Here is a 15003-nt window from a genome sequence, read left to right on the forward strand (position 1 = left end):
CTGATGTGCCTTACTGCTGCCTGGCAAAGAGATCACTGCTGGGATCATTAGCGGGGAGAAGATGCTACTGGCTTTAGGTCATGTTTTTGGTAATTGCACCGATTACTAATGTTGCCAACATTTCTCTTGCTTAATAACCCACTTTTAAATTTCACCCGTGGCAGTTCTTCATTCCCACAACACAGCAGTGATTAAATCTGTGTTCAGATGGTTGTCAATGTACCCAGAGGTCTTAAGCAATCAGTGAATTATGCTCATTTAAGCTAGAACATAGCTTTGCATTCAGCCTCTTCAGGAATAAATACAAATTCTTGAGATGCCTTTGATTTCCACTGTATCCCTTTATCCCTATATCTCTTTGGTCTCTTTTTCCCAGATAACATTCAGAATGAGATTTCATGGATGGGTTTTATCCAAATACTATAAAGATCCCTCCTCTGGTAACATAATTCTGACATATGGATTTGGGGAGTGGCTTATTTAAAATAGGATCCAGAAATGTGGCTTATTTAAAAAGGGGCCTCTCTTGTCTGATATTACAGAAATCTGATTTTTAGGAAATGAGGCACAGGGAAAGGCTAAGAAAAGTGCTCTGCCCTCTCTGTAGGGTGTCTGCCTTCCTGCATCTGTGCTCAGTCGTGCCTAACTCTTTGGGACCCCTTGGACAGTAACCCACCAGACTCTTCTGCCAATGGAATTTCCCAGGCAAGAATACTGGAGTGGGTTGCCACCATCCAGGGGAAATTGTCATGTGACTGGAAGCTGGGATTTTGTCCCTGTTTCTCATATGGCCCCAGGGTTGAGGACAGGCCTGCTGTTACCTGGAAAAGGCTAGGAGAAATAAACATTAAAAAAAAAAAAATTATTATTATTTCCAAGGCTGGGAATCTGTCCCCCTTTTAAAGTCCACTCTGTGTCTCCCTTTTAATATGGAGATGTGGAGAAAAGCCTCTGCCTGTTGGCCTTGGGATCTCACAGTGCTCTGTCTGTCCCTGTGAGCAACTCTATCGCCACACCCCTGCCCAGAGCCCCAGGGAGCCAGGCCAACGTGACTACTCACCACTCTTGGTCCTGTTCACACAGGTTGCGCTGTTTCATGCCCTCAGACTCTCCTTCTAACTGCTCCCTCCTTGTCTTTCCTTTGGCGAGTCCCTGTTGTCCTGAGACCCAGCCCTCCAGGTAGACCTCCCTGGGGCAGTTCCCTCCATGCCCCTTCCCTGTCCAGCTGGGGAGGAACCTATCTGGGTTTATGGCACCTACACGCTGTCACAGTCCTCTCTGTATTTCCTGGCTCTGCGTGCCTGCAGAACTGAGCTGGATGGAAGTTTTCCTCATGACCCTGCTCCTGGGGCTGTTACTTGTCTTGTTGTGGTTTAGTTGCTAAGTTGTGTCCAGCTCTTTTTCGACCCCATGGACTGCAGCCAGGCAGTCTGTCTATGTGATTTCCCAGGCAAGAATACTGGAGTGGGTTGCCTTCTCCAGGGGATCTTCCCCACCCAGGGATCAGACCCACATCTCCTGCATTGGCAGGAGGATTCTTTACCACAGAGCCACCAGGGGAAGCCCTGTTGCTTGGCCAGGTCTCACCTAATGTTACCTGGATATTAGAGTTGATCTGACCCTGGGCACCGGGTCTGTTCTCAAGGGAGAGAAAGGGAAAATGTTATTCTAGGTGACAAGTCTGAGAAGCAGGAGCTGGAGACTGACTGAGCCTAAGGTAGGCAGCTTGGCAGGCTGTGCCTGTTAGACATTCTCCATTGGTGCCCATAGATGGCACTAGAGCCTCGGCGATCTGGCTACCACTGGGCACTCCAGGCTTGAAGGAACTGGACAATGAGTCAGTCTTTGTGGCTGATCAAGAACTCAAAATCATAGACAGGACCAGTCTGGGTGATGCTGGGGCATCCAGCAGAGGCTGTCACCCAGCAGTGACCTTTCCTGATGGTAAACACAAAAGGTGAGATGGAGAATTCAGAGAGAGTGGGAGATGCAGAAGGAAGAGAGAGAAAGATGAAGAAAGAAGAGAGGAGGAGAAGGAGGTGGGGAGAAGAAGGAGAGGCTAGAAATAACGAGGACATGATGAGAGAATGGGGAAACAGGAGGCAAGGGACGCAGATGGAGTAGCAAGGCGCTGAGCGTGAGATCAGCCCGGCTATGTTACTGTGACTTATAATAAATATATATTTGTCTCCATCCACCTGTCCTGCTTACCATTCCCCAAACCCTTGGGATTTCCTGAAAGTTGAGAAGTGATAAAGTTGTCTGGTTAGGAAACACCTAAGGATGGGGGCTTGGAGAAGGCAATGGCAACCCACTCCAGTACTCTTGCCTCAAAAGTCCCATGGGTGGAGGAGTCTGGTAGGCTGCAGTCCATGGGGTCGAGAAGAGTCGGATATGACTGAGTGACTTCACTTTCACTTTTCACTTTCATGCATTGGAGAAGGAAATGGCAACCCACTCCAGTGTTCTTGCCTGGAGAATCCCAGGGATGGGGTAGCCTGGTGGGCTGCCGTCTATGGGGTCACATAGAGTTGGACACGACTGAAGCGACGCAGCAGCAGCAGCAGCAGCAGCAGCAAGGATGGGGGCTAGTTGCTAGGAGAACCAACCACCTGATTAGACGGTTAGAACTTTCAGCCCCACCCCCTGACCTCCAGGGAGGGAAGAGAGAGAGACTGGAGGCTGGAACAATCACCAAATGGCCAATGATTTAATCAATCACATAATACCTGATAAAAACCTATAAGGACAGGGTTCAGAGAACTTCCACGTTGATGAACAGGTGGAACTGTTCCTGAGGATATATATATATATCCTCAGGATATATCCTGAGATATAGCCTGTTATGACAGACCAATGATCCACTGAGGAAAATGATTCTCTGAATTCTGTGAGCTATGCTGGCAAATCAGTCACCGGAACCTCCAGTTTGGAGCCCATTGGTCAGAAGCACAGGTAGCAATCTGGGCTTGTGACTGGGGTCTGAAGTGGAGGGTGGTCCTGTGAGACTGAGCCCTTTACCTGACTTTCTTTTTTCCCACACCAAGCAATCTGCAGGATCTTAGTTCCCTGACCAGGGATCGAACCTTGGAGCCCGGCAGTGGAAGCCTGACATCCTAACCACTGGCCCACCAGGGAAGGCACCTGTATTCACAGTGTTGGAGAATCATTTGTTGGTGTGGGGGAGCACCCCCCAACCCACACACGATGGAACTGGGTCTAGCAACCCTTCCACCACCCAAAACGGTGATTCTGGGAAGATGCTTTGGTGAAAGTGATGGGTGAGCCTGAGGGGTCGGGGATGGGGCCTGGGCAGAGGCAAAGCCAGCCTCCTGGGAAGAAAGATGCGTCTCCAGGATTCCCCACAGGACTCCACAAAAGCATGTCATTCCTTCAGGATCTTTTATTAACGTATAGAAAATGTGTTTTAAAAAAGGAACTATACAGAGGCTAAAAGCAACCAGGACTAAAAATACTAGTTAACAATGGTTAACAAGCGGAGATTCCAGTCTTTGAGCTACAGTGCCATGGAAGGATGGGGGAAGTTGGTTTGTCCTCTCCCTTCCTCTGTCTGTATTTATTTTTATTTTAGCTCACTTAACACCTGAGGAGTATGTACTCCATGTGTTCTTGTTTTTTTCCTTTCTTCCATCTAGTCTTTCTAGTCTTTAAGTAAATGCTTTTCCAGGCACAGTGTAGCTACAAAGTGAGTAAATCGATCTTTGTTATTTTTTACCTGAAAAGGCTGTTAAAGGTTAAAACAACAAACTCAAATTTGGAGGGATTGGAGGATTTGGTGTTTGTGATTTCTCAGAACAACAGTCTAGAGACCACTGGGGTGGGTTCCAGCTGCCGAGCCCCAGGTAACAGCTCCTTCAAGATCACGGTGACTTGCTTAGGGTAGCTGGGAATTCCTAGGGCCTGGAGTGTCTTTGAGGTTGGAATGATAGGAAAGGGAAGTCTGTGTGTTAACGGTAGCTCGTATGGATTCTAAACCTTGCTCTGTGTGGCCGTGGTGTGAGTTCAGCAACAGAGAGGGCACGGGTGGGGACAGAGGGTTGGCAGGGCAGCACTTCCCTGGCTGACATTTTTTGTAAGCCATGATGTCTGCTGCATCTAACACAGAGATGTCACTGCTGCCCAAGCAGCCCCAACATGGGAGAGGACCAGGATGCAGAGATCTCTCCCAGGACATCTATTCCTTACATATGAATGTTGTTCAAATAAGAGAAAGGGGCTCATGTCTGGAGTTCGGGCCAGGCAGTGAAAAATACAAGTTGCCAAGTACTGATTTCCCTGTAAATCCCCCAAAGTAGCCAAGAGAGCTGAGATTATAGCCACAGTCCTCTGAGCCCCTCTGCCCACTGGGAGGGGAAAGCAGGTAGGGAGACGGGTAAAGAAATCAGGGAATAAACAAAAGTAACTTGTCTCCTGCCTTTTTCTAGCCTCATTCCTCAAAAATTTTCACTGATTTGTCCCTGCAAGGAACCATGAAGGTCCTAGTAACCCTGAGAGTTTGGAAGGAGGGAGCCCAAATCAGTGTTTAACTTACAGGCTTTAGCCTAAACATTTTCAGCATTTCTGCATTTGATACCAACTGCATTGGTTTGAATACATGAATAATACAGTCCTTCCTCTCCCAAATTCAAGAGTAAAGCTGACACTCTAGGAGCACGTGCCATGCTTATTCTGGGGTATCCCCCTTCTCAATCCTGGCTTTGTCTCCTGCCTCAGTTTGAGAAAAATGACCCTGGAATTGCCCCCTCTTCTAACGTTGGCTGAGACAGAGGCTTCATATTCTCCAAGGAGTGGGGTGGGCGAACCAGTGTTTGTGTTCTGGTTCTTATCTTCTCCTCCCAACCCACTGTGACCCTCTCCTTCATTTCCCAAATTTAAAAAAAAAGGAAAAAAGGAAAAAGTTGCCGGGATGTTTCTTAACTTCTGATGGTGAGGTTGAAGGTCCCCTGGAGTAGTGGCAAAAAAAAAAAAAAAAAAAAAGCAAGAATTCCCTTTTCTTAAAAGACAGAGAGGAGAGAGGAAGTTGCCCCTTTGTGAGGACATTAGCAAATCCAAGATGGTGGCCACGTGGCTAAATAAATATAAAGGGCAGCAGCCTCATGAAGCCGCAAAAGCATGGACTTTAGAATTAGAGAGCTTCCCATTATGGTTCTCCTTGGCAGCTGTGTGACTTTGTGTGTGTTACTTAATCTTCCTGTTCTTCTATTCACTCATCTGTAAGATGATTAAACTTGAGTCAAGATGTGGTGAAAATTTAACAAAGTAATAGATGTCAAGCTTCTAACACAGTATCTGGAAAATAAAATGTTTATAACCAATACCGTTTCTCTTAGTCTTCATTTGGGAAGAGAAAAGTTTAAGAGCCTATGCCAGATCTAATCTCACCTCTGTTACTAATTAGCTGTGTGAACTTGGGCAAGTTGCCTAACCTCTCTGGGCCTCAGTTTCCTGGAAAATGAAATGAGAGGGATGGCTTAGATGAGCTTCAGAGACCCTTCCAGCTCTGAAGGTTCCCAACACTTGCTGTTTGGAAGCTGTGTTGAGCACATTACTGAACAAAACAGGGTCTTCCTGGGGGCTGCCAAACCAGTGATGGGAAGAAAACAATGTGATCATCCATGCATTCGCCTCCTGGCCATGCATCTGGATCCAAACCCTCTCTCAAGGCTTCGGTGTTCCAGGCCTCCTGGGGTGTCTGCACTGCCTCCCATGAACCCTGGTGCCAACAAGCCAATGCGAGTACTTGGGAGAGTGGGACCTGTGAGACCAGAAGGGTTAAATGAATTGGAAATTTAGCACCAGCCCAGCCTCACTGCCAACAATGAGGAGCTGTTTTAGGAAATAAACAGCAGACAGGGGTTTTTCTGAGGAACAGGAGCTGTGATCTTTGGATGCTCTGCCGTAGCCTTATTAAGCTTGGGGAAGGAGCAAGAATTTCCGGTGGGGAGGAAGTGCAGCTCTGTCCAAAGACGGTGAGGTTTGCCAAGGACATTTGGACAATGAAGTGCTGCAGGTGCAATGAAGTCATGCTTCAGGCAAGGGGTGACCTTGAAAAATTAATCAGAAATGCTGGAGATGGCAAATCGGGTTTGTGGCTGCTGTGAAGAAAAAGCAAGGTCCAGGCAGACAGGTGGAGCAAGCAAAGAAAGCCGCTTTGCTTCTCATTTCTGTGGTGTGAAGACCTCTGGTGCCTTTGCTCCTCCTCTTGTGAAGCGGGTGAACTGATGGGAGCTCTGGTGGGGGCCAGGACTCAAAGGACTAATGCTGGTCCCTTTTCCAGGCCTCCTCACTCGGGTCTCTGTTTTGTTTGTTTGTTTATTTGCTATTCTTACTGTGGGGCCATCTGTAAAAAGCTTGCTTTTAGTCTCCAATGACCCATCAGCTTATTTTTTATGTTATTTTGTGTTTTGCATTTAATTTTTCCTTCCCAGTTGTTTCTCAAAGCTTGATGCGTCCAGAGTAGACCAGTAAATCCAGCCTGGATACAGTTAGGACGAACTCGAGCCATTCTTTCATATTGGACCTATATCAGCACACCCATTTTCCTGGAGTTTTTTCCTTATTTGTTTTTAAGAGTTTTCCTTTAGCCTGCGGGTGCTCATTTGGCCTGGTAGTGACAGAATGCTCCAGAATTGCTGAGGAAAACTTTGTCCCATCTGTGTGGGGTTGGTGGTAGGAGCAACAATGGTTTAGGGATGCATTTAGTCACAGATCTTCAGGGTCTTGGCCAAGGGACCCTGAGGTAGAACCAGAGGAAGGCTAGAGGCAGTGCGGCAGTGAGGCAGCTGACCCCATAACTCGTCCTTAGAGCAAAGAACGTCTCTGTCACTGTTACTGGGAGGAAAACATGCCACCCAGGGAGGCTGAATCAGCAGCTCTCGGTATCTGGAGATTTGTGCAAGAAGCAAGACTCCTAAACTTCCCAGATTCTCTACAGGCCTCTGGGGTCCCAAGGCTCTTCTTACAGCTGTGGCAAGTTTGAGACAAGTGAAAGCAGATTACCCCACCCTCTTGGGATTATTGAAACTGAAGTGTGAATCTTTCTGAGGTTCCTTATCAATGTTTTAAGAATGGACAGTGAGATGCAAATATAGTTCTCCCTTTTGTTGCTGTTCAGTCACTCAGCCATGTCCGACTCTTTGCAACCCCATGGACTACAGCAAGCCAGGTTTCCCCTTCCTTCACTATCTCCCAGAGTTTGCTCAGACTCATGTCCATTGAGTCAATGATGCCATCCAACCAGCTCATCCTCTGTCGCCCCCATCTCCTCCTGCCCTCAATCTTTCCCAGCATCAGGGTCTTTTCCAATGAATTGGCTCTTCCCAGAAGCCCACTAGGCTCCTCTGTCCATGGAATTTCCCAGGCAAGAATACTGGAGTGGGTTGCCATTTCCTCCTCCAGTGGATCTTCCCAACCCAGGGATCAAACCCACGTCTCCTGCACTGGCAGGCAGATTCCTTACCACTGAGCCACCTGGGATGCCCTCGTGTCCCCCTTGGAGGGAAAGAAATGGAAGTAAGGGATTAGATTGAATAGGAGTCTGGTGATAAGAAAGCAAATCATAGAAAAGCACATATCCTGAGTAAGTGGTTCCACCTTCCCTGAAGTTCTGAGTGGATGGTAAAAAAAGAAAAAGAAAAATGTTTGCATGCCCCAGGAGTATTTGCAAATCCAAGCCACTAGCTAGTCTATTTCAACCCCCTCAGCTTGTTGTACCCACTGTTCTCACAGATCCCATTTATCCTCCAGAAGAGAGGACAAAGAGGAAGTCATAAACCCGCTCTCAAATGGTGCTTTTAAAAGGGCTCTTTGAGAAGATTCCATAATGACCTGTTGTCCCTTAATCTATGGCTCGGTTCTGGGACTGGATTTTGAAAGTATAAATGTGATTAAAGATTGCTTGGTTTGGCACTGAACTCATTGGCAACCTTGGTTCTTCACATTTGTCTTTGAAATAACAGCTTCACTGTGCAGAGAGCTGCTGGCTTCCCAGGTGGGAGGGCATAGGTGCTGGGTGTCTTACATACTCCATGAGTAGTGGAGTGGGGATCTGGTAGATGAAGGGTAGGGTGGATTAAACTATTACTGGGATTTTGCTTTGCATTTTCTTGCTACCATTTTTGTTGTTTCTTTTACAGATCAGTCAGCTAGTTTTCCTGGGTCCTGGTCTGGTATGAGTTCTGAAAACCTGGAGGCACTGTGTCCTCAACCCCATCATCAGAAAGTGACTGGGAGGTGTCAACGCCACCTTGTGGTCATGCTTAGCAAGTTTCCCGCCTCCAGTTGAAAGTGAAAGTTGCTCACTGGTTTCTGACTTTTTGCGACCCCATGTACTCTTGCCTGGAAAATCCCATGGACGGAGGAGCCCGGTGGGCTGAAGTCCATGGGGTAGCTAAGAGTCAGACACGACTGAGAGACTTCACTTTCACGCATTGGAGAAGGAAATGGCAACCCACTCCAGTGTTCTTGCCTGGAGAATCCCAGGGATGGGGGAGCCTGGTGGGCTGCCGTCTATGAGGTTGTAGAGTTGGACAAGACTGAAGTGAAGTACAGCAGCAGCAGTACTTACTATACAGTCCATGGAATTCTCCAGGCCAGAATATTGGAGTGGGGAGCCTTTTCCTTCTCCAGGGGATCTTCCCAACCCAGGGATCAAACCCAGGTCTCCTGCATTGTAGGTGGATTCTTTACCAGCAGAGCCACAAGGAAGTCTCAAGGCCGGCAGGAGTTTTCCACAAATTTGTCATCTCTTCGCTACCTCTGCCCCTTCACCTTCCAGAAATAAACCTGGAGAAAGTGTTTACTGCATTCGAAGTTATCTGATGGGGAGATGCAAGAAGAAGAAACTGTTCGGGTCTTGGGTCTAGGTGGTGAGCCTATTGAGGTCATCGGTAGGGTGTTTTCTTTTCTTTTTCTATAAGCACATATCCTGATGTGTCTGCCGTTAAACTGCTTCTGAGCAGAGTCCACCTCTATTTCTTCTGAGTCCCTTGAATGAAACTGTGGTGTGTGAGGGTGAGCTCTTTGTGACTATTGTTTCCTGGATCCATCTTTGGAAAGAGCACAGGTGCTTGGAGGAACAGGATAAGCAGGAATCCATGAGTCATGATATGATGCTTTGAGTCCAGTTGACCACAGGCCTTGGGGAGATATTGAGGTACAGTGTCTCTTAAAAATGGTGACTTGTGAGAAAATCACTCTACCTAATAAAAGGAATCTATAAATCCTTTTTTTTGGAAGTTAGGTGAGCTAGTGTTTGAAGTTCCTTTCTTTGCTTTGAAATTCTTTAACAGGAATCTAGGCAATGCTGCTGATATTATTTATAAAAATGTTCCACAGGGTAAAATGGTTCCAGTAGAAGACAGATTTTGATTCCCACTGATGTTTCTTGGCTTTCACCTGAATTGACAACATGAGGGCCCATCATCTTTTCCCGTCTCAGTTCCCTTGATGAGGTGGGCTGTATTCGTACCACCCAGGACCCCGGTTCTGCTTTTATGGATAAAATGAGTCCAGCCACTTCCTTGGCACAGTCTTCTCTGCAATGTTTTCGTGTGTGTGTGTGTGTGTGTCTATGTACATGTGTATATGTTTACTGATGACTCCAGAATCAGCTTTTCTTTTTCTCTGTCTTTCATAAAGCAGGGCTTCTAGTGAATTTTCATTACTTAGTTCTGCTCGCTCACCAATGCCAGTTTCCATGTTCAGATCAGAGACTAGCCTTACTGACCGTCAGAACCGAAAGGGAAGTTAGAAGCCATTCTAGTCTCATCCAACCAGATGAGGAAACTGAAACCCCAAGAGGTGAAACAACCTTCCCGAAGTCATAGCGCCAAAACACGGCAGAGCTGGGCCCACCCCTGAGACCCCAGGTTCCTCATCCAACAAGCTTCCTGCTGTTCACTGGGCTCCCACTCTCTAGCTAAATCTTAATTAACGGGTTTCTTGAAAGACTTGTTTCTGTTTCTTCTTCCTTCCCCCTAGTTTTTTGAAGCCCATGGGGAACTGAGAAATGGGAATGTCACCTCCATTTCCGCCACTGGTCTGACAGTCACATGCACACCATGGCAGCGGGCAGTGAGCAAGACCTTGAAGATCTACTGAAGGGAGAGGGCAAGGGGCAGCTGACTCCATACTCGTTACATCAGAAACGTGGTTGCCAGCCTGACGGACTGTCCTTCCCTGCTTAATAGAGCTCAGTTACATTGGGCATGTTTCCTTTAGAAAACTGCCAGCTCTCAGGCTCGTCCAGTGATTGGCTAGGAAAGGCCCAGGATGCCTCAGTTTGACTAAAGGTGGATATTACAAAGAAAAAAAACCCAAACCTGAGGCCTTAAGGAAAGAGAGAGAGGAGGAAACAAGTGGCTGGGGAGATGGGCATGAATTTTGGCAGACCCCACAGGAATGTTTGTAGCTGACATTTGGCTGGAGAAGTTGAAGGGTCATGGCTTTAGAGCCTCCAGCTCTCTTGGGTGTAAAAATCAAATCATGCTAGCGAAGAGAGCACATCTCATAAAACGGGAGGTAGGCCTATACTTCTCCCCTATTCACCTTTGGATTTTTAGATGTAATTTCCTCTGGCACTTTTCATTTTTCCTCTCAAAGGCAGAATAATAAAAGAAGATGGAGAAAGGCTTCTCGTGAGCTCACCTCATTAAGGGGGTCATTCCTGTTTCTCACTGGACCAAAAGAAAGAGGAGAAAACTGAAACCCAAACCCTGAAATTCCACCTCTTCCCAGAGATTATCAGTCAGGGGAATGGCTGGCTGGTCATATAACTTCTCCTGACTCTTATTAAGCCACTTGCCTTAAGGAGACCCTGGCTGAAACGAGAGCCTCAGAACTGAGGCTTTAGTTTGCAATTCAGGGAAAAAGAATCCATGACAAATAGGACCAGAAATAGAGAAAATGGAGCTGGGTGGGATCTATGCTCCCCAGGGCACCTGTGATCTCAATGGCAGGTTCCGAGGGGAGCCCAGATCTGCTGCTTCTGTCTTTTCCCTCAGTGTCTGACCCCAAAGTGCTGTGAACCATAGCTCTCTCCCTCTTCCAGCTTCAAAGAAAGTTGACCTGAGGGAGGGGGCAGGGATTTATGACCCTCAGACACACGGCTGCTGTGCAGCCCAGGCCAGGTGCAAGCAACACCTTGGGAACTAGAATCCAAAACAGTGGCTGGGCTTGTGAGGCCACAGGGGATCTTAAGGTAGGATGGAAGTGGGCAAAGGATGGGTTGGCTGGAAAATAGGAGGCGACAGAGGACACTTGGCTGGTAAGACTAAGAATGTTTGATGAGAATCTTTGGCCCATTACAAAGGACTTGGGTTGCTGGGACAGGATGAGGTTAATCTGTTTCCTTTTAAGGGGACTTGTTGGCAAAGCTCTCTTGCTGGAGCTTCTCTCTCTCTTCTCGGGGCTGGTGTGAGAACCCAGCCACCGAAGGCAGTGACCAGAGCTCGGTTCCTGGAAGTTAAGGGTATCTCAGAAGGAGGGCAGGAAAGAAGGCACATGCCTGTCACCGATCTGACTCCACGATCTGGTTTTGAGTTGGTCTTTTAAGAAAATGTCTCACTGTTCCTCCTTGGTGGAAAAAAAGGGGATGGTTAAGGATGGCTGGGTAGGAGGGAGCATGGAGACTGAAGGGCAGGCACGGGGGCAGCAGAAACCATGAGCTGCTGATTCTCAACTGATTCCTGCTACATCCCGCTTCCTTCAAACACTCTTAACATGTTGCAAAGCACATTACTATGTCCCCCACCCCTTGTTTCATATTATAAAGTACAAACAAATGACAGAAAAGGTCAGTTGGCTCGCAGCCGCCCACTGCTTAGAACTGCAAGGACCGCCGTTTTCTCCCCGCCACGAGACGGTGGCTGTATGGGCGCATCTTCATCTCCACGAAGGGGATGGAGAACTCGTGGCCTTTCCAGTGGTACCAGTTGATCCCCTGGGAAGGAGAAAGATGAGCATGTCAGATCACCTTTCCCCACTCAAGTGAACTCCCAGCCTGAAAAGAAAGAGGGTGCTGAGAGCGGGGAATCCAAGATGAACATTTAGCCCTTTTCCATTAACTTGAAGCTTTGTGGCTGAGTTCCCTCCCCCCAAAAAAAGGGGCCAAAAAAACAGAGATTTTTTTTTTTTCCTAGCTTTTCTCTTTAGGCATGCTTGTGGTCTGGGCCTATAATAGGAATGTGTAGCAGGTCTTTCCTTATCACTGGCTTTCTGGTTTGGGCTTTCAGGATTTGCATGCACCAGTAAATTTGAATTTCAGATTCCCAACAGTATAGAAGCATTTTGAAGAGCATAACTGTGTTTGACTGCTCACTCCTGATGGGAGTGTTAAGTGGTTTCCATCTATCACGTAACCAACCATCTTGGTTTGCCCAGGACTAAGGGGTGCCCCTGGCTGCTGGCCTTTCCTGTGCTAAAACTAGAGAGGTCCCAGTTGGTCACCCTATTGCCCGGCCCAGCCGATGGATGTGTAGTCTCCAATGGGGAGACATGGTCTCTTTTACACTGCTATTTCTGCTCTCTCCCTTCCTAGGATACTTCTTTGGATGAAGCCAAGCCGAACCTTCTTTGCATGAAGCTGTCCCTGAACTTGATAAGCTCTTCACGGGATATCCTAGAGGAGGAAATGAAATGGGACTTGACTGGTCATCAAGGTTTCTCTGGGTGAGTTCTAGCTCCCAGATCCGGGTGTGTTCCCCTTTTCTTCCTCTGGCTTTGACTCTGTCCTGTTCTTATCTCAGTGTCTGCATTATTTTCCTCTTTATAAGAATCCGTTCTCAACACTCTGAGTGTATCTTTTTAAAAAGGAAATGCAAGGCCCACCTGTGCACTTAGAACATGAAGCTAAGGCACGTGGGCTGCACGGCTCTGGTTCATCTATGCAGCGGCAGAGTTTCACCCACCTGACTGTGCCTGGACTCGCCGTATTTCCCGTTGAGGTTGGTCCGGTGGCAGTTCTTATACCACCAAGCCCCCTTGTACGACATGGCACAGTTGGTAACTGCTATGTCATTGTCTCTGTCCTCTGTGGAGAATGGGCGGCCCTGATGGTAGCTGAGAGAGTCCCCTGGGAAAAAAACACATGCTTGAAGCTGTCCAATTTGTCACTCTTTTGTCTCAACGTTCTGGACATTTGACCCAGGCCCAACAAACCTGGCTTCTGCTTCAGAGACCTTCCACTTACCTCTCTGTGTCTATTCAGCTTCGGCCTGGCTACACTGAGCTCTTTCTCCACGTACTCCTGGGGTCCCCTACATCCGTGCTGCTCTCTCCAACTCAGTTCCTCATTCCCCTGACCTTCTGCTCAGAATGTGTTCACTCAGCTCCCCCTCTCCACCCTTGACTGTTTCCTCCAGGCCAGCACTGGGACACAGGCATGGACGGCTCCTTGTGTCTCAGAGGAGACAGTGATGAGTCATGTTGCCCTGGGTAATCCGGGTCACCACTGTGCAGCCTGGCTTTCCCCATGGCTCATCAGGCCTTGGTCACGTCAATATCTGCTCGTTCAGAACTTGGGTCCACATGTGAAGAAGGACATTACCTAACTAGAGTTTCTGTCTGTAGGAAGCAAGATGATAAGAAAATCCTAATCATATTAGAGGAGAAGTGATTGGGAAAACCAGGGCTGTATCTTGGGGAAAAGCAGACTTGTAAGGGGAGACAAGGTTCTAGATCACTGACTCCAAATATTTGATGGGTTATTTAGTAAACAAACAGAACTCCACCAAACACTCTTTGGAGAAGAATGAAGACCAGTAGGTAGAGACTGTGAAGTTAGAGCTATTGATAAATGGGATAGACTACTTGGAAATATGGGGATATCTCTATTTTTAGAAGCTGGGGGTTTTCTTGTTGGCATATTGTGCAGGCCACACATATGAACTGAGTATTTAAGTAAGGTATTAAATCGTAATTAATTTATAACTATTGGCCAAACCTCTGGCCTCTGGCAGAACTTGTGGTTAGAGATGTTGTGAAGGGGCTCATGCTATTGAATGAGTGTTGTTTAAGATGTTTCCGAGGCCACTTTAAGCCGGGGAAACTCATGGCTCTGATCCTGTGGCTTCCTGAGTCCACACTCACAGTGGCCACTCAATGCCTCCAAGTGCTTCTGGTCACAATTTAATTCTTAGGAGGATGGTCTTTCTTTTATAGGGAAGCCTGGTCCATTCAGGCCAGCTTGGTCCCTAAGTCCATATGTTATTATTTCTATTCCATCGTTTTTATCTCCCTCTCTAAACAAACCAGGCTTTATCTCTACCCAGAGCTAATCCCACCGACGTACAATTCATTCTTTCTCATCTCTTCCAGGTCCTGGAGAAGGCAGAAAAGAGTTCTTACTTTTTTTCCTTTTTTCATATAGATACAGATAGAGATAGATATATATTGATATTTTAGCATTTTCATCTCTTCTCACCCTAACTCATACTCAATCCCTGTGTCTTAAAAAATCCTGGCTTAATCCTACTTTCTAGAGACTCTTTCTTTACCATCAGTCCCCTATTTTGTCTCTACCCACGTTTCTATATTCTCATCTTCTGCTTATCTCTCTAACCTAGAAGCTGCCCTCCCTGGGAACTATTCCCTCCTGCTTCCACTTTGGATGTTGCCTGCTGCTGTCTCAGATATGATCCTGATGTTGGTCTTTGTCTCCTCCCTAGATCCCGTTCCTAGTTCATAAATCCACCTCATACGTTCAGTCCATCTATTATCTAAGTCTTGGTTTTTCTCTCTCAAACTGCTGTTTGGATTTATGCTTTTCTCTTAACTCCTAAGATCAGCCAAGGCCCTTGTGACCTCCTACCAAGATTAATGCAGCAGCTCCAGCTGGTCTCTGGTCTTCACTCAGGTTTGCTTTATCCTATTTAAGGCTGACACTCGGATCTTCCTAAAACTCCACGTCCACTATGTCACTCAGGACCCACCATGGCTCCCCACTGCCCACCGTATTAAGACAGAACTCCTCTGTCCCCTTGG

General features: G+C 47.2%; 1 protein-coding gene across 2 annotated transcripts in view; it reads right to left on the bottom strand.

Annotated features, from left to right (window-relative positions):
• Window positions 1-3385: 3385 nt before the first annotated feature.
• Window positions 3386-15003, bottom strand: part of TNR (tenascin R) — a 228142-nt gene continuing 216524 nt past the window's right edge. For both annotated transcript variants that reach the window (XM_061383275.1, XM_061383276.1), the window contains 2 exons: window positions 12930-13093; window positions 3386-11962 (listed from right to left, as the gene is read on the bottom strand). In XM_061383275.1, coding sequence (XP_061239259.1) covers window positions 11843-11962; window positions 12930-13093 — 284 coding nt within the window. In that variant the 3' untranslated portion in view covers window positions 3386-11842. The remainder of the gene's footprint in view (window positions 11963-12929; window positions 13094-15003) is intronic.

Source organism: Bos javanicus, chromosome 16, assembly GCF_032452875.1.
Source record: "Bos javanicus breed banteng chromosome 16, ARS-OSU_banteng_1.0, whole genome shotgun sequence".
In the NCBI taxonomy this organism is placed as follows: Eukaryota; Metazoa; Chordata; class Mammalia; order Artiodactyla; family Bovidae; genus Bos; species Bos javanicus.